General features: G+C 40.8%; 1 protein-coding gene across 20 annotated transcripts; it reads left to right on the plus strand.

Moving 5' to 3' along the window:
• The first annotated feature begins 610 nt into the window (after nucleotides 1-610).
• LOC118283890 (carbohydrate sulfotransferase 15) lies at nucleotides 611-24867 on the plus strand. 20 transcript variants are annotated; one of them, XR_004784709.2, is made up of 13 exons: nucleotides 617-966; nucleotides 9442-10104; nucleotides 12552-12891; nucleotides 14595-14738; nucleotides 15440-15596; nucleotides 15815-15971; nucleotides 17197-17344; nucleotides 17545-20293; nucleotides 22238-22392; nucleotides 23023-23104; nucleotides 23300-23358; nucleotides 23725-23920; nucleotides 24568-24867. XR_004784709.2 is itself a non-coding variant. In XM_035606315.2 (9 exons), the coding sequence occupies exons 2-9, from the start codon at nucleotides 9628-9630 to the stop codon at nucleotides 24616-24618; spliced, it is 1641 nt and encodes a 546-aa protein (XP_035462208.2). In that variant the 5' UTR covers nucleotides 611-966; nucleotides 9442-9627; the 3' UTR covers nucleotides 24619-24867. The 20 variants fall into 20 exon arrangements, 1 of the variants encoding a protein (XP_035462208.2); XR_004784704.2 differs by having other exon boundaries at nucleotides 22238-23201; XR_004784706.2 differs by having other exon boundaries at nucleotides 22238-23104.
• The last annotated feature ends 1677 nt before the right edge of the window (nucleotides 24868-26544 follow it).

The raw sequence follows: 26544 nt of genomic DNA on the forward strand, positions 1-26544 counted from the left end.
TAGAACTCACGTCGCCAAATCACTGTAGCTGCGCTGTGCGCCACTGCCTAGTTGGCGAAAGCGACCGAGGGTTCTGCTCACTCTTGCAGTTGTGTCTGGCCCGTTGTCTACCACGATGCTTAGCGTTATTTTAATAACTTGTAATTATTCAGCATTAGAAATTATTTTTCAATATTTACCCAGGCCTTCATTTTTAGGTAAATAATAACAGGAAAATCTAAAAAAAAATGTAATTGCCTTTGGCAAAATGTTTTCTGATGTTTGCCTTCCAACAGGGGGTGCTGCAAATTGAACATTTACAGCAAACTGAGTTCACATATCTGTGATTTCCTTGGAGCTTCATGAGCACAGTGGTGTATGTGCATCAAAAATGCGTCTTTAACACCATGAGAGAGTAACGAGAGGGTTCCAATCAATACAATAAAAAATACAAAAATTATTTTAATGTCGATTTTGATCGGGGGGACCAGGACGGTTCTTTTAGTTGCTTCTTGAACATGTGTGCTTTCGGAGAAGTATTTTCCATTTTCTATCCCACCACACACGGCCAGAGACTCTGGGATCCTTTGCTGAGCTGGTGGGAGTTAACCTGAATGTGCCATTCATCATAATGGCACTTTAAAGCTAATCAATGGGCACAAAGCATTTCGTGGTAAATACGGTAGTTTCGTCTGTTGTTGTTTCCTGGGCTGCTCCACACGCGCACGCACCTCCTCTCCCCTCTCTGTTTTGGGCGCCTTTTGCGCGCGGGGGAGCCGCTCAGTCGGTAGGAGACTCCGGAAAGTCTTGCATGCTGCCGACACAGCCCAGCCGGCGTTTGTCAGGAGGTCCAAGTTCAGGATACGATTATCGTTTATTTTATTCGTTTCACGCAGACACCTTTCAGGTTATAGTGATCACGTCCGCCGGACTCGTGAGCGCGGCCACAGAAGACAGACGCCTGGAATGACGCGATGAAACTCCAGTGTGAGTATCTTTGTTCAAAAAGATTACCAATTAAACAAGAAAAAAAAAAGTGGATTATGTTTAGAATTGATAGTATTCAGTTGAATGTGTTGAATCATTCAAAAGTCCATTGTCCTTTCCAATTTTATTTTTGCTCTGTTACAAATTCACCCATTATCAGTTTTTATCATTAATCTCGCAGAAAAACTTGTGGTATCTTGTTGTCAGAGAATATGTCAGTATAGAGTAATAGAAGCTGAGTCTAAAACAGCTTGTTTATGCAACAACAGCAAATTATTTCCCAGTGTCAATGAAGTACATCTATTTATCTATCTATTATAACCTTAAATATACTGCTACATTAGAAAGACTAAAATAAACATGTAATTCTTTTAATGAATGCAATTAATGTGTTTGAGACTTTGCATTGCTTAACAGTAACAATCCGGTGGTTAGATTTTCTCCCTCACTGCACAGCTGCAGAATATCTCAGTGTCATGTCTCTGGGGGGGGGGGGGGGGCGTAGAGGACTCAGACACTGAGCCACAAACGTCCAGAAGCAAAAACAGTATAAACTGCTGTAAACATTTGTACACATGCTCCCATGTCTTACGATCATCTTGTAATTATTATTCGGTTTATTGTAAAAATAACAATACTGAGTGTTCTCCGCAACAACAGACTATTTGAGATTTTCCCCCTTTCTTTATCCCTATAATGGCTTCTCTAATGCATCCCCTGCAAACAAGCCATGGAGTGAATTGTGTATTATTTTTCCAGCTCAGTGCTGAGGTTTGGTTTGAAGTCTGGCATGAGGTCAGGTGTGATGTGTGAGGTGTTTGTGCGCTCGCTGTTTCTGTTTGACATTTGACTTATTTTCCTCCCTTGCTGTTCCCATTCTATGCTATTAAAGTGGCTGCAGCTCCGCTCAGACAGCAGAGCGGAGGTCCTGACAGGTAGCCAGCTGACCTTTGGACAGACCTGCCTCTTGTGGACGCACTGTGGAGCTTCTAAATGGTTGAAGTTGTATTTTATTTTTAGGAAGGCAGTTTGTAAGTTGTAGCACCCTCTAAATGCTGAAATACTCAGCACAAACACTCACTCAGGCTGCTGCACCGAGCCATGCAGACTGTCTGGTCTTTTGGGTTTTAGGTTGCCCTCTGAGTTTGCAGAACAAATGTCTGGAGCTGCTGGGATGTCAACGCCATGCTTATTTTGGCAAGGGTGGAAGTTAGAAAAGGCTTAGGTAATGCTGAAAGTATGAGAGGGGAGAGGGAGAGTGAGGGAGCTGTACCATATCAGATTGTTTAGACTGGACTCTGGGGGTCCACCACAAATGGAAGAATAAGATTCGGTAACAGAGAGCTCTAGGAATGTGGGAGGATTGCATGATACCAAAGTGTTTTCAAGAGTTAGTCATTTTTAACCTGAGATGACAACAAGCCTCAGTAATGCAAGATGATCTCTCTGCGTTATTCCCAGCTTGAAAACCATTTAAGCGAGGATGGCTGATCTCCATCTTTCACTCTTTTGCTGTCGTGCTCCAGCTACATTGCTGTTGAGTATCTTTCCTGATGCTTTTCACTGGAATTTTTCTTTGTTTGTTTTTGTTTTTAGAGATGAGTTATTTGATCTCTTAAGTTTAAAAAAAAAATTCTGCTTCAATCGATGGCAATTTTTTACTAATTTCTTGAAAAGTAAGGTTAAATGTAAAGCGATATCAGTTTCATTTATAACTAATTTTCCTTGTTAATTTTCGAAGTTTTGTTCTCCAATGCAGGCTGCAGTATTCCCCTCTTAGCAAAACATTCCATTATAATACTCAACTTCTTTAGCTGGTGTAAGCCAGCTTTGCCTGACTTCCCTTAGCTTAAGAAAGAAAAAAGTTTTGGCATATCAGATTGAGTCCAGGCTTGACCGAGCTCAACCTGGTATGGTCATTCATCAATAAAAAAAAAAACAATCAAACCACTATTGTTATAAAAAAGTTACCTGCACTGATCTTCAGTTGGGTGTTATGTGCTAGCCAACAACACATAACACCACCCATGTTTGATCTGAGACATTTTGTTGGCATGTCAAACTAACATGATAGGAGTTGGCTTTATGAGCATGCAAAGAATATAAAGAGTTAATATATATATATATATTTTTTTTAAAGCATATCATCTGATGACACTTCTTTGGTTCAGGCATGTGCCTTAGTGCACTTGAGATAAAAGTTGAATCTTTGTGGATGGAAAGATTATCTGGTGATGAAGTTGCCTGTTAGATACTCCTGGTATTTACAGGAACTTGCATTTAATTCTTGAAATATGTAATTATTTGTTCATGACATTGGCTGGCTGATAAATTTTTTACTCATAAAGACTTTGGAATTTCAAGTATGACTGCAGTGCCTGTCAAGCCAGATCATGACAAGTAATGAAGTCATGAGGGACAGTGCTGTTAAGAACAAACTGAGGTTTAAGGTTATACTCGCCAAGTTTGAATTTGATTGGATGGGCGGTTGTCCGTCTGTTGTCCCTGTATGTGTTCCTCACTGCATTGTGTTCTGGTTACAAAGTATTCACAGGAGGCAGAACTGGGTGTAAATTAAAAAATTGGGCAAATTATAAAGATTTGTCAAATAATCCAAGGAACCCTTTTTTCCATTTTCAGTATAAAAAATAGAAACTGTTACATCAAAAATGAACACCCAAACAAACATCTCCATACCTGTGGTACATGACAAAAATGCACAACCATGAGCTGTGTCTGCAAGGGCGTGGCTCTCCTAATAAAAGGTAAAATGGTGCTGATAGTGAAGGACCACAAGACTGCATCAGGGAAGCTAATTTAGCATGCTAGTGACCATATTCTCAACACAGAATTAATAAAAAACACAACTTAACTCTGTAGAAATAACACAGGAGGATACTGACATTACATTTATATTAGAAATTATTACTTGACATTAACAGGCAAATAAGTACTCACCTCCAGTTATGCAAGTGCAGGCTTTGCCCGGAACGCACCTGCACATCATCACCCTGCAGACCCCCCCCACAAAGCACACACACACACACACAAGCTCACACACAACTAGCGACAGTACACAAATGCAGAACCAAATTAAATTCAACGTCGTTTTGGTGAAATTCATACCTTAAAACTAGAAGATATTTTCAACCCGTTACACAAGCTTTGCTGAATTTTGATGGAAAACTAGAAGAACAACTGTCATAAGCTGCTGCATTGACTGCATTTATGTAAAAGGCTATTCAGAATGGCATGTTAGAAATTCATTATCCAATTATTGATGACATTCTAACCCTCCTGTTATCCTCAATAAACATCCTTGGGGTCAATTTGACCCCTGCCATTTAAACTTCCAGAAAACTATTACAATCAAAACTTTTACCCAAGATTATGTTATTGGTAGTTAATGAGTCTTTGTTGTGCATGAATCTTTTAAAGCAACAGTATTATTCCTCCATTAGTAGTAACAAGTTTGCACATGTTGTGGTACAGTATTTATAGAGAATAAATCACATCTCCTGTTGTTTTCTAGTACACAAAACCCTTGTAAACATTCCAGGTGAATTCAATATAAACGCGAATGAGGGACATTTAGCAAGACTGGCACTCAGTCATTGTGGTTTGTGAAAGCAAAGTAACAATGACATCTCGTGATCGTGTTTAATTTCCACATACGTTTTACCCTCAATCGCAATCATATGGGAATAAGAGCTTCATACCAAGCTGACTGCACCGCTCTTCCCTGGAATAGCTTAAAATAAACAGTAAAGGTGCACAAATGCAACAAGTCAAAAATAACACTTCCATTGGCTGCATACGTGCTGTAGCTCTAAGTGAGATCAAAGAGAGTCTGATGTATTAAATCGTTACAATTTGGGATCAGGCAGTGCTCCAAGTGAAACGCAAGCACAGAAGTCACAAGTGAAATATCAGGTATATTACATATTTTAGATACACTGAGAGTGTGAACACTGAAGTCCACTCATGTTGTAATCATAACAAAGCAACTAAATTAATTCAAATATTTTGTAGGATTTAGTATGTACAGTAATATGAAGGGCCCAGAGTAAAATAAAGGATAATTCTGGCTTATTTTTTCTGGGAGGTTATGTACTTAAGGAACGTTTGTTTGTCTTTTAGTTAACAGGATGAAACTCAAAAGATACCCCTGAAATGGTGGAGGGGTGGGGTATGACCCAAGGAAAAATCCATTCTATTTGGATCCAGGAATTCCTTTTCACTTCCTTTAGCATGGCAATGTAGGGCGGTAACCATGGCGAAGGTATGTTCTCTCTGCGCACCTATCTTGTTATAACTTTGGTTATAACAAGATGTTGTAACTTTGGTTATAACAAGATGGGGCATATGCAAGATCAGATGGTCACACCGACTTTAAAGAAAAGAAAACAGATTAGCCTAACTTATTTTGGAAGAAAAAACAGATGAATTATAGTTTTATGACCCAAACCCTTTGCTGAAAACATCCAACACAATTGACCATTTAAAAGGCTGAGGCTGCACTGCCCACCCAGTCTGACTTCAGATCCACCCATGTCTAATCCCTTGCAGTCATTAAACAGTAGAACAGATATTTCAAATATTGCTTTCTTATTAATGTCACATTGGTTTTAAAGTGCTGCTAAAGCAAACAACCCATTGTCATAAGAAAAACATACTGAATGCAGTTATACACTCATATGTATTTCAAAAATGTTAAAGTGAGGAGCACATCTGCACTCCAGATGTCAAGGTGGACTGTGGTGACCTGTCTGATCAAGACAGACATCAATGTTAAACACAGAGTTTAATATTTCTGGGGCTTTTCTTAGCACCAACAGTTTTGTGTAGACTATACTATTTCTTCAAACGACTGTCTGTTTTACAGATTAGGGAGTCAGATTGTGGTGAAGCCAATCGTTCTCCAGTGACGGAAAACTAACCCGCTGATCTGTTCTCTCTGTGGGAAAGGAAAGGAAGGATTAGAGTATGGGGTTTCCCATACATTGACGAGACTGTGGCCATAGTGTAATTTGTTGCGCCAAAGACTCATAAACCAAAAATATTTTTACACTTATCATAGCAAAATGAAAGATCGCTAAAGGTGCATTCACACCGAATTATTCACGCGAATATAGATACAAAGGCAATGCCAAGACGCGACTAGAGATGTAGCCTATTTGTGTTTTGTAGCGTTACTACAGCAGAGTAGCTCTCAGTCTGTCACCCAGAAGCGCACTTTCAAAAATAAGCTACTTTCCCCCCCTTTTTTGTAGGTGTATGTGGGAGGGGGTCAGTGTCCATACAACACATGTATAGGTTGTAAGGCTACAGCACGCAATTGTTGACAAGAACATAAAGGCCTTCATAGATGTAGCCTTCTAAATTGCTATCAAAGTTCGCCTGATTGATGGATTTAACTTTAAAATGTACAAAAAAAAAATAGTCTCTCAAAATTCTACGGTAAACACTGAGATGATGTGATGGATCATACTGTGTTTGTGATTTCACATTTCGTGCCAAGATTTCATCCATAATCTGAATGTGAAAAAGGCCAGAGAAGGGGGGGTAGATGTCTGAATACCTTTTCTTGTATTCAGTCCTTCAAATGATTTACGTGTTTATTTTATTTTTCATCCACATAGACAGTTTCATTATTACTGCAGTTCGGTATCCCATCAGTCTTTGTTTGAGTTCGCCCAGTCAACAGGAGTCTGTCTTGTTTCCTTTTGTGACATTGGTGTCTCTTGTGCCTCCCATTTCCCAGGCCTGGGATTCGGCCAAGACTCGGTCACAGAGTGTACTGGACACGGTCAGGATGTGTTTACGTAGTTATAAACACAAAGACACAATTATAAACATGTTTCAAGAGAGGCGAGAATGTGTGCGTGCGAGTCCTGACTCTTGGACCTGATTGTCTTCTCTCTTTAACTGATGGTCACAGTGAATTCCTCCCGAGGTGCTTGTCACATTTGTCAAGATATCAAAAATATGTCATTTCTGTGGAGTTGGTATCTTTACAGCAAAAGGCTGATTGGCATCCTTTTGTCACAAAGGGTAAATAGAGGGGGATAAATAAGAGGATGCGACACAATAAATGTGCATAAGTATCTATGTATGGTTTTACCTCCACAATGAAGCAGATGCCTAAAAGTCTTGTCTTCTATCTGAAGGAGCCAGGACTGGATTGAAGCACAGAGAAGGAACAAGACACTGGCCTGAAGTTTGACAGAAGTAACTGTTTGTATTAATCAGCGGCGCAAAAGGTCGGATTCTTAATGTGACACGCAGCTGTGGGATCTGTGCAGCTGTGGCTTATTAAAAATAACGAGCTTCGTGGTTTGTCTATGTAACAGCCACAAGCTGCTGATGAGAGGGACACAGCTTCATCACAGCTCAACATATTGTTATTATAAAATCAGCAAACAGCCCATTTCACTGTAATCATCTGCGAGGTTCATTGGCCTCGAGAACATGGCATTTCATTTATGCTTCTGCAAGGTCCAGACAAAACTTACTACGTTTCTTAACAATTTATTTCAATATAGAGTGTGGTCAGTATTGCGATCTGGGAGAATATAGAGCAAACAGAATGGGAGAGGATAAAGATGTTGCCAGTACAGTGGCTGACTGAGAGAAGAAAAAAAAAGGGATTAGGGCTTGACCGATAATCGGAGCCGATATTCAACATTTTTATGATTATCGGTATCGGACATTTATTAAGCTAATTTGCCGATAAGATAATTTCATTTTAAAATGCACTATTTTGGCTCTGATGTAGCCGCAGTCACTACTCTCTGAACTTTAGCAATGTCCCGTCCATGTTTGTTTGTTCAACTTCATAATAATGCTAGCTCCCTCCGCTTTTTTGGTTACGGTTATGTTGAAAGGTTCTGTGAATTAAATATGCTTTAAGACATTTCTACAATGTTTTGTGTTAAGAGTTTGTGTTATACTAAATGTTTAGGCCTTTTGACACTTTTTTATTGCAGACCCCTAAAAAAGAACTTGACACACTTACAGCAATGATTATACTGTGTTCAGTGGTTTTAAGTAGTAGTGGTAATTTTACCCGTATATGTATCTTACATTTACTGCAGCAACCTTGAGTCTGCCAGTGCATTAACAACATGAGTAATATCCCATTCTGGCTGCGATACCAGTTGAGTCTTGACATTTTGTGCACAAGAGGCATGTGATGCGATGATGAATGCAGGTTTCTGTTTTGAATCAGCAGGATGTTGGGGTTTCACCTCAGTCAATCCTACCTGCCGTTCACTTCCCACCGTAGATCCATTTTTAGAACAAAGACGTCAGAAAGCTTGTCTTTTCTGCTAGCTCTCACACTGTTTTCTCATCTTCTACGTAACATCTGCACTCCATGCTTTACCCTTGACTCTCACGCTTTATGCTGACACATTTCCAAATCTCTCTCTTCTCTCAAATTCTTGTCATTTTGACCTAACCAGACATTCATCTTTATTGAGAATATTAGATGCATAGTTACAAAAAAAACTAAAAATAAGACAATTACCTGGATGTGTGGAAAAAAAAACACAACTAGACAGGGCTTTGCACATTATTAACAATCATCCAAACAACAAAGTTCCCGATTGCTCTCATACCTTCTGTCTCTCACTAACCTTTGGAAAGCTCCTCAGACATGTAGTGTCTAGTTCACAACATGGCACAATTTATGTTGTTATTATCAGTTACAACTACAATAGGCTATAGGCTAAAGGTTATTCTTGTCCTACAGTTGTAATGCCAAACAGTATGTCACTTCACTTAGTTATTATTAGTATTATTGTGTCTGATAAACTCGGAATTTGCACCTCATTGTAAGTGTGAACATATTGAGGCACATGCTGTTTTTGTGGCTGTACTGTTGTGCAAAATTAGAGGCTGCTCCATGAAATGTGCTGGAACTGGTGCAGGATTTCATCACCTGGTCCAGTGGGATTGATAAATCGTACAAACTCTGCGACAAATCAAAAATAAATACATCACTGGCAGGCGAAACGATTTAAAAAGATTTTGCACTTTTATATCTGCAATTTACTAGCGCCGTACACTTGAAATAATAATGCCTTTTTTTATGTGGTAGGCAAAGAAAACAATGTGTGTGCACTTGCCAAACTTGGTGCCCACCTGCATCAATACCTACAGAGAAATTATTGTGTATTTTTAGTTTCGAATTACAGAGCAACTATTATTCTGACCTTGAATGTCTCTTAGTAGCACTTGTCTTCGCATGTGCTATGTAGCCTTAATCATAAAGCAAGGCTTCTCCATCCAGCAGACCACACACAGACACACACACACACAAACACACACACACACACACACACACACAGAAAATACTGTGACAGAAATACTTCCAAGGAAACACTCCTACGCTTTATGAGAAAAGAAAACGGAAGTCATGAAAAAAGAAAAAATGATGTACTGTGTTTAACAACTGTTTCTGATTCATAGGAGTCCTTGCTAAAGACTGGACAGCATATAAGACATGAAGACAAATCATGACATGCAGATTAAAAAATATGATTGACAGACACACCAGGACACACAACCTCCTGTAGATGAAGCTGGAACTTCTTTTTCAGAGAGACAGATTCCCTGGCTCCTCTTTCTACATACCTGATCTGCTTCTATGTTAGTATGTTACTATCAGACTGCAAATATGGGAGCAACACCCAAAGGGAGCAGAACTGCAGGCTCCAGAGCTTGCCCATGAATCAGAACAATGGGAAATGGTCTGTCAGGATGTTTTTTGACTCCAGTCACACAAACACGCCTGAACATCTGGATGTCAAGTGGGCTCCCATGTTGTCATTGACCAACCTGCGCAGCATCTCCAGAGTCAGACTGTTCAGGTTCCTCCTGGGCTTGACACTGATGTTCCTCATCATCATGGGTTCCTATATCCTTCCGTGGGACAGGAAAGGACTTCTGTTCACCCCCACGCCCCTCCAGCTTAGAACTTTGGTTGTTCCGACGAGCACAGCAGCGGTTGAAGTTTCCCCTGAAAATGATTTAATAGACACAAGACTGCTGGTGAAGATCATCCGGCACAAATTGGATTACGCACCCAGGAAGCTGCCTGATGAAAAGGACGTCATTGAAATGGACTCCCATGTAAGTCATGTTTGATCATATTAATCCCAGGCAATGAAGCAATGTTTTCACCCAGCATGATAAAATTATAATGACAAATGATGATTCATTCCAGGGATGTTGGAAACTACACTAGTTTAAGAATATAAATTGTAGAATGTAAATTTGAACTTACTGCCAAAGCAGCATAGTACCATATTCAGCTAAGGAAAGTTCACACATGGAATGCAAGTTTATTCCTTATCAGAATTTATACATACCTTATCAGAACATTATACGTCATATACATTTGTGCTTCAGATTCAGAAAATTTTATGAAATAATAATAATAAATAAATAACAACAGGCGGGTGTTAGGGCAACTACTCTAAAAAATGTAACTCTAGAAAAGGGAATCTAATTAAAATGTGTTTTTTTAATTGATTTGTTTAATAAATGTGGTGCTTTGCAGTTACAGTCTCTCATCTGTAGGGGTTCTGACTTACAGCATTCTTGACTCAGTCTCAAAGATTGTATCTATGCTGAAAAAGGGTAATAAGTGGCAACTGTGATTGCTTTATCTTTTTTTTTAAGGACAAATGTGAGTGGTAGGAGATAAATAACAAAGACTTTACAATCAGCCCTGCAGTAACTGCCTGTGTGGTGAAGCCATTAATGACCAGTGTTTGTTGAGTCCGTCTGAAGTGCTGATTCCACATCGATTTAACTCTTTTTAGAATAAAAGTTTGTAGAGTTGTTCAGTAAATATCAGTGTTGGGGCTTACTGACTGCTGCAAAGTGCCAATGAACTGTAATTTTCCTGGGTATGTTCTCATCATACTATTCCACGTTACCCTACATAATTTCAGGGTGTTTGTGGAAAGAGCATCACAAGTACAGAGGTAGTAATACAAGTGAGTAAGTAGGTTGAATAGCAATTAGTGTGTGTGTGTGTGTGTGTGTGTGTGTGTGTCAATGTTAGTTCGAGTTTTTAAAGCAGCATGATGTAACTAACAGTTGCACAAAGACTCAAGATAGGTGCTGCATCATTTGCAAAGCTACGAGTCATGTTATGTAGCTTTAAAGGGCCCATATTATGCCCCCTTTTACACAAGTTACATTGGTTTTCAGGTGTGTGAACTACATATCTTTGCCATTCCATGTCAAAACACCTCAAGGATCAAGCCACACAGCACCCTCCTCTTTCTGTATAAACAGCCCTGTGAGACTATGGTCGATTCCAGCGCTTTCCTGCTCACTCCTCGCCCCCCTCCCTTCGTGTTCCGCAAAGCTCCGCCTCGCTCCTCCTCGCTCCTCCCCGCGTCTGCTGCGCAACTACGGCGTTGCGCTGCCATGACAACAGTCGCACGTAACAAGGCACATACACGACGTAGAGACCGGGAGGCACAGCGAACACGTTCTCCATAATTACACACAGAGCACAAGGGGCTGGGCGATAGAACGTTAACGACATCCTGGCCTGCCGAGCTCGTGAGTCTAGCTCCCCCGCAAGCCAGCAGCCGCGACCGCCAGCAGCCGCGACCGACCGCTGGCAGCAAGCCGGCAGCCGTGACCAAACGCCGGCAGCCGCGACCGAACGCCGGCAGCAAGCCGGCAGCCGTGACCGAACGCCGGCAGCCGGGACCCCTCCGCCGCAAGCCGGGAGCCGCGACCGACCGCCGGCAGCCGCGACCGAACGCCGCAAGCCGGGAGCCGCGACCGACCGCCGGCAGCCGCGACCGAACGCCGCAAGCCGGCAGCCGCGACCGAACGCCGCAAGCCGGGAGCCGCAACCGACCGCCGGCAGCCGCGACCGAAGACTGGCAGCCGGGAGCCGCGACCGAACTCCGCAAGCCGGGAGCCGCGACCGACGACCAACCGCCGGCAGCCGCGACCGAACGCCGGCAGCCGCGAGGTCTGCCGGCAGCAAGCCGCGAGAAAATGATGGCGTAAACGCTATCTGTTTTTCCGCACTTCAAGGGGGGAGGTGCTGCTCAGGTTGTGGGCGTGGTCGCCCCAGTAGCAGGAGTCAACTTACGTCACTTGACGCCCGGGCTGTGAATGGCTCGTTTACAGACCGTCTGCACGATCAACCCAAACCACGAATCAACGACTCATTGTTTTCTTTTCATTCTCCGTGGGCTGGCAGACACCCCAGATAACCAAATAGGCAGGCTGAAAAGGTGCCTGGAGCATAATATGGCCCCTTTAAATAAATAATGTTTTTATCCTATTTATGTCAAAAGAACCTGTAACCATTGGTAATACCATTACATGATGTGATGGTGAAAACAGTCGCGAGGGACTTCTATGATAGCAGCAAGCCCCACGTGAATGAAAAATGTTACCTCTGACATTTTCATCAATTAGACAAACATATCTGTCTCCAAATCATTACTTACCACAGGCCTACAGTGTCTTATTAACCAATTATATTTACCAGTCGTTTTCTCCATGCTCTGTGAAGTTAATTTTGTTCCTCTCTGCAGTTGTTCTCTGTAATTCCTCGCCATTTCCTGCCAAGCCTCAAGAGCCCATGCTGGTATGAGGAGTTCTCTGGGGAAGCCAGCACTAATCCGTACAGGGGGAACCACTTTACTCCTCGCTCAAAGAGTTTCAAAGCTGTGTGTGACCACCTGAGGATCGATTTCCACCACCACTTATACCACAGAGACGGCAAGCAATTTCGTGTGCGCTGCTTGCCATACTTTTACATAATCGGCCAACCAAAGTGTGGCACTACGGACTTGTTTCAAAGACTGCTGCTGCATCCAGAGGTCAAGTTCAACACCATGAAGGAGCCGCACTGGTGGACCAGGAAACGCTTTGGTAAGTCGCCAGGAGATGGCTGATATTTTATAATGTTTATTACTTTGCAACCCTCAACTTTGGCTGAGGTTTGCAGAGGCAAACTGGTGATAAGGAGATCATTTCATCTGATGAATGCAGAGAAAAGAAAGGACAAACAGATGACAGAAAATATACAGAGAGATAAAAAAAAGTAACTGTAATGTTAAGTCTGAATTTTATATGAAACACTTTTATTTGAACTTTTGGCTGACCAGGACTCACCCAGGAACATAGATGAGATGTATTTTGAACACTGAAACACTTGAGATTTATGCTTTCCCTTTCTTGAAAGAAGTTTGATCTATACCCTATAACTAATATATGTCAGATCATGTTAGAAATGATTTCCCTAAGTCTAGTGGTCAGTCAACCAGCAGATAATGAAGGAAGTCACTGCTCCAGGCCATGAAGTAGTCAACCGCAGCTATGGAAACTCCTTATAAAACCACTATTTGTTGTTTTCACTCTTTCACTCTTTTCACACTTTTTACTTTTAAAACAAATGACATTGTGAGCATCAGCTGCAAGCTTCACAGTAATGACTGAAGTGACCGTTGACATTCTCAAAAAAAAGTGTAATGGCAAATGAAAAGGGTTCATGTGCAGGATGTCTTGGTAAGTGAGCTTCAGAGGTGCTGGCAGGTGACTTCAGACACACTTGGTCAAAGACGGGAATTCTGTTTACTCTGTTTCCAGTCTGTATCCTCCTGAGACGCAGCAATTCATTTTTGGCCTCTGTGGAGAGAGACCTCTCAGTCAACTACCATCTATACAACATATTTAAGTCCTACTGCTCTGTAAAGATGGCATCCTTCTAGTGATGCCTCAGTTGCTGTTGGGGTACTCCAAAGAGCACAAATACTTTATTTTCACAATGTTGTGCATAACACAGGCAGCTTCCATATACAGTATAATGGCAACATGAGAGGTAACATTTTACATGTTTTTGTTGCTAATAATCAAATCTTCAATATAAGAGCCTTAACTTCGATTTAGGATTATATTTCAAACCTTTCAACCCTTTTATTCATTGTCATTTCTAGTGGACAGCAGGGCTAACTAACTTTAACCAATTTCATACCTCAGGAAGCGGAGGGCTGAGTGAGGCAGCAACTTACTCCGAATTGTGGAAGGGGATTCAGACTTAGAGTTGTCAGAAGATGAGGTAGAGGAAGGCCTGACCGTAGAGGAGGAAGGTGAAAGCTCAGAGAAGGACAGAGCCGAAGGCGATGAAGTAAAATTCCCCCCCTTCCCAAAGTGAAGCGGAGGGCTGAGTGAGGCAGCAACTTACTCCGAATTGTGGAAGGGGATTCAGACTTAGAGTTGTCAGAAGATGAGGTAGAGGAAGGCCTGACCGTAGAGGAGGAAGGTGAAAGCTCAGAGAAGGACAGAGCCGAAGGGGATGAAGTAAAATTGCCCTCACTTTCCCAAAATGTAGATTTAGTCTAATAAGATCTAATAGTCAAACTGCTCTGTCACACATAAATACACAAGTGATTAAACTAGACCCAGTGTGCACTGCAAGGGGCAGGTGATAAAACAAATAACAATAAACATTTTTTGGAGAAATTATTTGATTTGATTTTTTTTGTTGATTGCAAAGATTATGCAATACATATAAAATTACTTATATGGTGAAGAAGTCTGTACAATAAATAACTTTGTTGTACCTCGGGGTGCAGGTTTTATCCATTTCAAAGATGGCTTTGTGGAAAGTTTTCCTGTGCAAGACTACCTGGATCTGTTTGACTTAGCAGCCCACAACATCCAAGCAGGAAGCAGTGGAAATCCATCTGGAGACCACAGCGCACTCCAGCTCATAACAGGTGAACACACTGTTAGTGTGTTTTTTGCATGTTTCTGGGTGTGTTTGAGTTGGTATTTTTAACATCCATTGTGCTTGATATGGAAGAGTCTTTTGCTTTTGTAGTTTTCATTTGCTATTTTCTGAACAATCAGGCAAGTGGATCATGATTCAAATTACAGGTCTCCTTTGTCTCCTTTTCCTTTATCGCCAGGCCTCGCTCATTTAGTCTCTGACTTCTGGGGAAATACTGTATCCTCTGTTGAAGAGACAGAGGCAAAGACCCTTCACATTATTCTAGATATTCTATGGTAACAGCATGGCCTCTGTAGAGGTGCACGGACAAACTAATACACTTCTGACAGCTGTTGTACACCTGAATGTAAATTTAGTTGCTTAAAAAACTTTGCTTACCTGGGCCTGGCTCTGAGGAACAGTAGAGAATAACCATGTAAATAAAGAAATTACATTCAGAGAGTGTAGTATTGATCATTTGATGGGCACTCCTTAATATGAGCTTGGTTCTGTAGGAAGGAAAGCTCTGCTTAATTGGATTTGGTTGGTGAAGTAGAAAAACTTTGTATGAATTCTGATAATGAAAAGGACTAAAGAAAATCTCTCAAATATTTTGGCCTGAAATTTGGATAAACTTTTCCACATTGTGTCTGTATTTGTGCACTACTTGCTGCATTGGAATGTAACTGCTGTTCAATGTCCTGACAGGTGAATCCAGTGCTTCCACTATGTGGGACAACCAAGCCTGGAGCTATCTTCACAGCAGCGAAGAGGATACAGAGCCTGCGTTCCTGACCCAGGACTTTATCCACACAGTCCAGCCTAGTGCAAAAATCATTGTCTTGCTTAGAGATCCAGTGGAGAGGTACTGCCGGGAAGGCCATCTTCACATCTGCCTTTATAGATATAGATGGGAATTTTCAGACATTTTCAAACAGTTTTGGTTGCTTTAATGTTGGGTTTCCAGTAATTTATAATTTTCCAAAACATACTAGTTTTCAACTTGAGTTCCTTTTGTACATCCAGCAAAATGTCATTGCCCAGTTCCAACTGGCTTACGGCTCTGTTTCACTCTGCTCCCAGGCTTTATTCTGACTACCTGTATTTTACGATGGCCAACAAGTCAGCAGAAGACTTCCATCTGAAGGTCGTAGAGTCTGTGCAGTTGTTTCAATCTTGCCTGTCTGAGATGACACTTCGTTTTTGCGCTTACGACACAAGCCTCTACTACGCGATGCCGGTAAGCTGAAGTGATATTCTCTCCTTTTGCTGTCTGAATACCAGCTAACATCCGAATTACAGTCTTTATGAGTATATGTAATTACACCTTACAACAAACACCTATTTTGGTAATTTCTACCTGTTCTCCAAGTGGTTATAAAGTGATGCAACTGCACTTTGCAGTGAAAAATATCACCAATGATCTGCCCAGAGTCACTCCAGACCCTTGAGAGTTATGAGCTCTGTTGGTTGGTCAACTCTTATCACCACATGTAGGTGACAGCACCGTTATCCTGTGAGATTTACTAAAGCAAAAGCAGCAATTGCTTCTGTCTGAAACCATAGGGAGAAAAACATAATCAATCTCAAATCTTACGAAAACATTCAGAAAAACAAGCTGAGATTCTTTGTTTATGTGCCTCCACTGTTAAGGATGAGATAAATATGAGGGGTTTCAAGATATTCAAAGCCTGTGCCTCCTGTGAATCACGGCACAGACTTAGTTTCAGCAGGAGTTGTGCAGTGGTACCCTCTTGAGGACTCATAGTGTCTGTGCATGTGGATTAAATTACCATTCAACAAATTCAATAATATCTCTATCAAAGACTCACTTGGCTGTGGCCCAGGGGAGAGGGAGGGTCGTCCACTAACCAGAAGGTCAATGATTCGATCCCCGGGTCCTCCAGTCCACGTGCCAAAGTGTCCTATAGGGAAAGACAAGTAACCCAACTTGGCCGTGATGGCTGTGCCGGCAAGTGTATGAATGATGTCTGATTAAAAAGAAGCAACATATTCCTTAATTCAACATTTTTCTATTCTTTTTTACTAGTCTTGAGTTGTAGTAAACTAAAAACATCCACGGACATTAAAGTCATGACACAATAGTTTCTGTATGAATCAATGAATTTTGAAGCACTAGCACCAGTGCATTACTACATCAACGGATTTAGCTGTACTGTAAATAATGTGATCTCCTTGGACCTGGTGTACAGTTATATTGATTAAATGTGTTTTGACTACAGGACTCTAATATAGATATGATTGATTAAGAGTTATTAACTGTTACTTTACAGGACTAAAAATTGCATTTGTTTGCAACTATTTTCAGATGTGAATTTGCAGCCACTTATGGCATTATACTGAAGCCAGGAAAAGGTTATTGTTGTTTGGCAGCAGTTATGTCTGCCACCTGCACATGTGATTTGGACTAAATTGACTTTGATTTTGATTTTTTTCCCCCACAGGTGAGGCTGACTTTAGGAATGTACATTGTCTTCTTATTGGACTGGCTGACAGTTTTTCACCGTGAGCAGATTCTAGTTCTGCGACTTGAAGACTATGCAGCCAACCTTAAAGGGACATTCAAGAAAGTTTTTGACTTTCTGAGTCTAGGTATGTATCCAGAAAGCGAAAAAAATATCTGTCAGAGTGACATGCTCTCTTTACATTAAAATAATATTACATGTGAATGAAAAAAGCATTTGTTGTATCTTCCTGGCTGTGTATTGATTTGGTTGTTTCTGCCTCGAGCTTTCTCCTTTGTTTCAATTTCAAGGTCTCAGACCTCAGCTTGTGTCCCACCTTCCCTGCAGGTCCTCTGTCGGAGCAGGTTGAGGCAGCACTGACCAAAGGTCCCTCGTCTAACACTCGGCGGGCAGCAGACAGGAGCCTGGGTCCTATGCTTCCAGCCACCAGAGATCTGCTCAGGGAATTTCATCAGCCCTTCAACCACAAACTTGCCAGTGTGCTGGACAAAAAGGTTTTTCTCTGGAGTGACGGGGTGTGAGCATGGACAAAATGTGGGGTGTGAGCATGGACAAAATGTGGATGGATTGGAATCAGAATCAGAATAATTTTTAATTACCACGTGACTGTGATCAGGGAATTTGCTTTTGGCGATGCATGGTGGGAAAGATCAATTCAACAGAGTCAAAAACTCCAAATTTGTTCAGATGTGAGCGTCAATTTAGAAATTCAACATCACATTAAATATTAGAAACAACTAGCACAGCAGCAGACATTATGTACCCGACTAACACAAAAGAAGTCAGAGATGTGTCGAGACAAAATTCACAAAAAGTTTTCATCAGAAAGTGTTAGAGAGAAGGAAAAAATATGGTTTTATATATATATTGGTGGGCAGGGACTGTTAGCACCTCCCAGAGAGCATTAGCTGAAAGACGTGAAGGACAGAGTGAGGTGGGGGTCAGACATTTTTTCTTTTGCTGTAGAGGAAAAAAACTGATGGGAGGAGGGTGCCAGTAATCTGGGATTATTTCTTTACTATGTTCTGCAGTTGTTTGTGTTTTGGGTTTAGGGGAGTGGGACTGTGAGTGAAATCTATAGCATTAGAATGTAGATGTGTTGAGTTGGATGTTGTTGCCAAAGCACCAGTTGACTGCTAGGGCTACAGTACCTCCTCAAGCTATTGGCCTTGGTTGTTATTTTTTAGTCCAATTATGGTTGTGTCATCTGCATATGTAAGAATTGTGACTGAGCTGTGGAGGGATGTCAAGTGGTTTGTGTAGAGGGAGAAGAGCCAGGGTGAGAGGACACAGACCTGGGTGACGCCTCTGCCGTGCGTCAGAGGTTGGGATAAAAGGCTATTTACCTCAAACCTCTGTTGACTACCCTACAGGAAGCTGCGGCTCCAGTAGCATATGCAGGGATCAGTGTTCATGTCTACCGGTTTACTGAAGAAATTAATTTTGGGTGACTCAAGTTGTCGTCCTATGTGAACAACCAGATCAAGAAGCTAAAGCAGGAATGCCTATTGAAAGAAACTAATCTAGAGTGGAAGAACTCACACACAGGTGCATAGTTGTATATGGATTTATATAGAATGTATGGGCTTGGGTGTGTGATATATATGTGAGTGACTCATCAAAATCAAATGACGATTAAGTCAAATGAACTTCGGTTTTAATTTGATTATTTTGCAGTGTTGATTGAACTTCTAAATTGTTGATTTTATTTTCATTGTGTTATGCTCTGTGTGTATGTGAGGGACAATCAAGCATCACAAAGAGGGAAGGCATAAAGCCAGGAAGGGCTGACCATACATTCTATGGGGCTGTGACAGTGGGTTTTGTTGTGTGCTGGGAGGCCTACAGTTTGATCGTGTTACTTCATGTCACTACGTGTTCCTAGTGTTACTGAGAATAATCAAATAATCAAGTTGTATGAACCTGGATCTAAATATTTGTTAATAAATCAAAGAATCGCAATGGCGTGGTGAACGTTATTCTTGTCACTGCACTACTGATGGCAAAGGCACGAGTCATTTAAAAGTTTCACCGACATGCAGGAATATAGTTACAGTCACTACAAATTCATAAATCAACACCTCTTAATAAAATTTGATTTGTTTGTGGCCCAAAAGGCTGTACTGAATATCATGTGGGCTTGATTCTTTGATTTACGTTTGAAACATCCCCAAACCCATTTTTTTATGTTGAAGTCAATAGCTCTCACATGGATGTTATACATGTAATAATGGTTTTTACTTGTTTGTTCAGTAGGTTGGCCTGAGGAAATTTATCAGTGGACAATGTTTTGTTTTGTTGTTGAATGTTTTGAAAGCCAAGATATTTCAATACCAGCAATTTGAGTGTTGAAACCTCATAAACCTCAGCCTGTACAAACTCAAAGAAGATAGTTATAATTCTAGTAGATATCCTCAAGTGGGGCTTAATCACTTGATTTTTCGAAAGGAAATTAAGGTTTTATTTATAACTTTTGTGTGAAAGTATGTGTTGTGGATCCTAAGGTGTGGCAACAATCGCTCCAGGGTGTCGGGTCAGGACACTAGAGTTGTGTTCAGGTGAGAGTGCAGATGAAAGATGGAGGCGAAAGCAGTTGTAGAGTTCAGACTATTTATCTAGATGCAGTCCAGCATGCCAAATACAAGGTCATCACATTTTCAGGTACAATCTGAAGGAAGGGGGCTCAAAGTCCCGGTATAATCCAAAGGAAGGGAGTCTTGATGTTCTAACTGAGTCTGAAGAGGATTCACCGCCTATTTATACAGATCCTTTGATCTTAGGAGTGGGTTTTTTCTAGATCACAGGAGGGTGAATGTCTGTGATTTTTTGATCTTAGGAGTGGGTTTGTTCTAGATCACAGGAGGGTGAATGTCTGTGATTTTTTGATCTTAGGAGTGGGTTTGTTCTAGATCACAGGAGGGTGAATGCCTCTGATACTTTGTTGGTTACATCAACGGAATTGCTACTTAACGACTAAAGAGAACAGGAGTGAACGCTCATAAACACCTAAATCTGACAAGTAAAATGCATAACTCGGAAATACTATAACATCTAAAGAACAGAACAGTACATAGTGGTATGGCCTTTTTTATAACTTTTTTAGCATTTAATAAGACAGACAGTTAATGAATTAACTGGGAATATTATTGACAGGTAAAGTGACCATGCAAGCAATTGTTGCATCTCTGCGGTCTCAAAAGTTTTGAAACATGCCAAAGAAATTCTGGGGAATTACGTCTAAAATAATGCTTTTGGGACCTCAGCACAACTCTTGATGAACTGAGGTTAATTAGGCATTTTATATATATATATATATCTATAACTTTTGATTCTTTTGAAATTTACTGTTATTTATGTGTGTTTGTTCTTAACTAAAAGTGCATTGCCTGTTGAGGAAAATGATATTAAAAACAGGAAATTAGTATAAAAACAGTACAATATATTTCACTTTGAAATATTTGACTCATTTGATGTAATGACGTCAATGTTTTCTATATCCAGCATCCACATTTTTACTGTGACATCAGCTGTACTGAGAACAGCAAATTGCACACATCTGGCATGACGATTCAGATAATACTCATCCCAATTAATCCAATTATATGTCGGTTCAACTATGCTTTGCTCTGATCAGAGATTCAGAGCTAATTCTGAATCATTCTCATAATTTCAACAGCACACACTTTTTGAGATTGATATGGTAATGTGCTGAATAGTCCCATGATTATGATTCACGATTACAATACATCTTGAAGACAGTTCGGAGAACTTTATGACTTAACTGAAATGCGTGGGAAAAAAAGACATCCATTAAAATAACATTTTGCCAATTTCCATGTTCATCTTCGTCAGAAGTGTGGAATATCTTAGTTTACTTCTGTCATGTTCTGATTTTCAAATACATCTCTGAACGTAGATGACTTAGAGGAAGTGTTGGTGTCAGCTTTTGGTGTTCATAGGTCATAGTAATTTCACAAGGGCATTGAGTCAGAAGCAATTGGACATAGTTACAGTTTTTTGATAACACTTCACCTCTCATCCAAGAGGCTTCTTCAGTTCTCAGAACTTGGGGTATCTTTAAAAGCTGGAATAAGCTGATAGACAATATACTGTATTTGAGATATTGTCCTATGGTGTGGTAAAGGTGATATTAAATTCTTAAAGCCGTTCAAGAGGAAACAAATGGGTGAAATATCACAATTTAGTTTGAATGCTGTGGATCACTCTTATATTAACATATTAAAACAAAAAAACATACAAACTTACATGAAAACATCATAATAATAATACTCAATGTTTTTCAGGTTATTTTCATTTTTGATTTTACACATAGATCACAAACATCTTACCCTTTGTTGAACCAGGCATGTGTTCCAGAGGCATATGTCTCAATTTCCTTATGGCCCCCGATCAGGAGCAACAACAGTCGCCTCCATCCGAAGTCGGCATGTCTCATTTTACGCTTGCGAAGACAAACAGAGTAAAAGAATAGTAGAGATAAATCTCTGTGTAGAACTGGGCCTGAGCAGAGGCAATCAGTCATGGTTGAACTGTGCTAAGAGTTCAATTTCAGTGAGAGGAAACTCATCCTGCTTTCTCATTTGACTGCACAATAGAGAGGCCCACTGCTGGGACTCAGTCTGTGTCGTTCTGGTAAAATAGAGAAATGCTACATTTTTGTGAATGTTTTTTTTTTTATTATGTCAGTTGTGCACACAAAATAAATAAATAAAAACACGTGCTATGCTATAAATGACCTAGTGTAAAAATACCCAAATGTCTAAACATACAGGTCTTCTTATATTGAATTCTTTATGAAGAAATTGCAGTGATATTTTCGTCTGCAATAGCTGAAATGAAACTACGCTGCCACCTCCAGGGAGATTAAGCAAGATGGCAGTATTATTCTAATTTCTCTAAAACAGAGTTCATACCATGTGATTATGATGATGTTATTTGATCATATTGAAACTCAACAACTGAGCAAAAATAATCTGTAATTCCTCTTTCTCCTACAAAGGAAAAGCCCTACTGCCCTGCTTCAAGCAACTGGATCCTGAAGTCTAGTCAAGTCAAGTAGACTTGATTGTTGGCTGGCTTGTTGGCTTGAGCCAGAGCCTATGCAGTAGTGACCATGGAGTGGAGCCAAAATGACATGCACTCCACCAGACTTGAGTCAGTCTCGGCTGTCAATCAAGACATTTCAACCTATTTTTATAGCATTAAATAACTGATTAAAATCAAATTACCGGAAAAAGGAACACTTGAACATCAGTGTGATAGGAACTACATTCAAATGACAGAAACCATCTTTGAGAAAAATGTATTTAATGTGTACTTTGACAGTTAAGTTTGGTCAATTTCCCACGCTAACTTGGAGGAGACCGCGCTTACTACCTATGCTGCCACCAGCAACCAGGGTTCAATCCAGGTGTTATGTCATCCATCTTAATCATAGACTGTATATAAAAATAGATGTAGTCGCCAGGTCCTGAAAGGAGCTATGGTTGCAGCCATGTTGTAGGGCCACAATGTGATAAGAGATCGCAACATAATTGGTTGCAGAGAAGATTGTTATTTCCGATTCCTCTGACAGTTGAACATATTTAAAATGTGAGAGAAGAAGAGGTACCTAAGTCGATGCTATGAAGTTATAGCAATTCTTTTTTAAACCAATATATTCTTCAGGTCATAAAACAATTGTCGCTTGATGTTCACTTTAGTCTGCACCAAGAATGAACCCCTAAATATGACCCTAACTCTAACCTGATTAAAGTTAATTGTCCGTCATCTTTATAATTTCAGGAGGATTGTGACCATTCGGATGCACAAGTGGTGATTCAATGGTTGACCTCAGTCAGGACCACCCACCGCTCCTCCAAATATGGTTACTTCTAGTTTAAAAAAAACAGGATGGCGCTGGCCAAAATGCCAAACTCGACGCTGCCATTCTATATTCAGTCTATGATACAAATGTGCCTTCTGTGGGTTGCCTTTGTCTTGCCTTATAGTTAACAAATCAGATCAGGTTCAAACTCTCCCATACAGTGCATATCTTCATTTTTCTCTCTCTCCTTATTAGTGAGGAATATGTCTAATAGACCAGGGAAAAGGGATGTGGAACTGGATAATTCACAGCAGGTAATAATATTTTCCTTCTGCCGGCGTTAATGTCATGCCAGCCTTCCTTTTTTAGCTGTCTCACATAACCACACGTACACACACATTCACCAGTGCCTCCTGATGAATGTCTCTTGCTGTCAGTGTGTGTGTGCGTGTGTGCGTATTATTTTTCATCTCTGCGGTCAGCACTCTTCAGCCATAACCAGCCTAACCCAGCCATAGACTTGCACTACATAACATGATATGGTATATACGGTATATCACGTTCATCTTCTTAGTTTAGCATGTTAGCACACTAGAATTTGCATGAGCTCTAAACATGAAGTGCAGAGGAGGTTGATTTGGTAGGTACGCTGACATGGACTAAAATATTGGACATACTAGCTGTCCTAATTCAGGGGCCGTCTCCTTCGAAGGACGTAGACCCCGAGGACCAAACCAAAATGAGACTATTGGCGGATTTCCCATCTACCGTCACCAGAGTGTTCTGCCCTTACCGCTGTCGCCTTCTACTAGTCAGCTGCATTGTTCCACAGAAGTAGAAAGCTGAGAAGGGATGGAGCCGGAAACTTTGGGCTAGGTGAAATAAATTGATTAATCTTCACATTTTTAGCCACCAATAATGCTAACATTAGCTAATTAGCAACCGCTTATTAATGTATTGTTTATATCATTTCTCCTTGTCATTATAATTTCATATCTTAAATAACCAGTAACCAATAACTGACTTGCATCATTCCTTGACATCAATATGCGTACATAAAACCCATTATTATCATGCATACTTCCAAAATAGTATACTTCCAACATCAAAAGCCAGGTGGAAGAATATAAGGAACACATCACCTCGCTGTTTTCTTTGTTAAACAACTCATAAGGAAAATTATAAGACAGATGTTTGCAATTCCAACTTGGTCATAGTTGTCAAGTGTTTTCACTTGACAGTAATTCTCCTATTCACAGGACATGAGCTTGCTTGTGCTTTTGAACTCTGTGAGGGAGGTTTAATCATGTGTAACCGCCGTTCTCCAGAAAATGGCTCCATTGTCTCCAGATCTTGTCACTGCTCAGGTCTCTCCTAATGAAATGTCTTGATGGATTTTTCCCTAAGCCCTGGGCTCTTAGCTGGCTGAAACAATAATTGTTTGGATCCGTTTTGTTCTATGTCCTTTTGATAGATTCCCAATCCCTCCCAATGTTTTTTTTTTCTTTTTTTTCTCCTTACAGATTTCTCCTTTTAGATTCCCTCAGTGGTTGAGGGTATTGGAACTGGGATGAGAAAAGACAAATATGGTCCTTGAGCGACAGTCACATCCTGTTGCGTTCGAACGTCACACTGCCCTCATCTCATTGTGCAACTCAGCATTAGAAGATATTTTGTTGTTGTTTATTCCTACCAGGGCATGAAACGGTAAGCATTATCTGCTGAAATATAGCACAACTCTGAGTGGTATGTTTGCTTTCTTCTTTACCTTTAACCTTTATCTGAGCTCTTACTGACATTAAAAATAGGATATGTCCTCTGTGTGTCAGTGTAGATGTGCCCCTCTTTGGTCTCAATTATTGTCTGATGGTATTTCTAATAGTATTTCATGTCAGAGTGGGTCTTTTTTGGCACATTTCTTATCACACACAAACCCTTCACTGCAGCTGACAGCAGGGTAATGAAAAAGGTGGCATTTCCTGTCAGATGAGTTTCATAGGATCAGCTTGTAGCCTGCGGTTTATCTGGCAAAGGCACAGTGGCGTGTTTTATTGATATTGTGAAAAATAGGCGTAGTGGCAGTCAATGGGTCCATTCCTTCATCCATCGTCTACTGCTTAATCCCCAGCTAACATTGGGCGAGAGGCGGGGTACACCCTTCAATTTACCTAACCCCATTCTGCATGTCTTTTCACTGTGGGAGGAAGCCGGAGCGCCCGGAGAGAACCCACGCATACAGAACATGCAAACTCCACACAGAAAGGCCCTGGTTGATTTGAACCGGGATTCGGACCCAGAACCTTCTTGCTGAGAGGCGAAAGTGCTAACCACTACACCACCGTGCAGCCCCTGGTCGATGTGTATGAGATTGAAAACAACAGTTTACATTGAATGAAAAACAAATGAAGTCAAAGACTTTGAGACATGAATATAGGACAAAAAAAGTAGATTTCAGTGGATTTAAACAAACTGTCGAGTCAAGAAAATGGATTTGAGCAAGTTGAAAGTCTGCGTGCAGTGCTCCATCAATGAAGTAGGAGGCGGCTGCCTGTATATGTGCCTTGTATACTGGGCAGTGCCGGTAAACATGGGCAGCATGCTAACGGGAGACACAACATTAGTCACACTTAGCTTGGTAAAAGTATTTTTTATATGACTTACGCAAGGCATTCAGCTGCAGCTGTGTTACAGCACACAAGCAGTGGCTTGGAGAACTTTTGTAATGGGAAAGACTTCCTAAAAAGACCCTCAGGACAAACAAACTTTGTTTAAGAGTCATTCATTCATTCATTCATCGTCTACCGCTTTATCCATTTAAGGGTCGCGGGGGGTCGCTGGAGCCAATCCCAGCTAACATTGGGCGAGAGGCAGGGTAAACCCTGGACAGGTCGCCAGCCATCACAGGGCCACATTCAGACGGACAACCATTCACTCTCACATTCACACCTATGGTCAATTTAGAGTCTCCAATGAACCTAACCCCATTCTGCATGTCTTTGGACTGTGGGAGGAAGCCGGAGAACCCATTCCTCTGTATTCTACATGCTGCGGAAGAATATTTATCCTTATTGCCGCCCACACAAGCCCTGTTGACACTGAGTTGGACTAGGGAATGTCATCTTGTGAATAATACAATTTTTTTTCACAACATCTTATATTTTCTACTACTCCCTCTAGCTAGCCTTCATGGTTAAATGAGAAATTACTAAAGAAATAATAAGAAAAAAATGCTCCAAATGGGGGTTAAATTGGGGGGTAAATATTTGATATAAATCTAAAGTTTTACTGTTGCAATCTGTTGTTCTTCCTGATCACGTATACCCCCAACTTTCACCACTTTATGTCTTGTGATTATAAGTAGATGTTGTTGGGAATGAAAAACTAAAGCCACATACACCATTCTCTCATTACCTGTCAGCAGTGCAGCTCTCAGAGTGGCTGCCACAGTTAAAGTCCCCAAAACATTAGCATAAGCCTTGTAAGGGGCCTTGAGCATTCAG

The sequence above is a fragment of the Scophthalmus maximus genome, chromosome 10, assembly GCF_022379125.1.
Source record: "Scophthalmus maximus strain ysfricsl-2021 chromosome 10, ASM2237912v1, whole genome shotgun sequence".
Lineage (NCBI taxonomy): Eukaryota > Metazoa > Chordata > Actinopteri > Pleuronectiformes > Scophthalmidae > Scophthalmus > Scophthalmus maximus.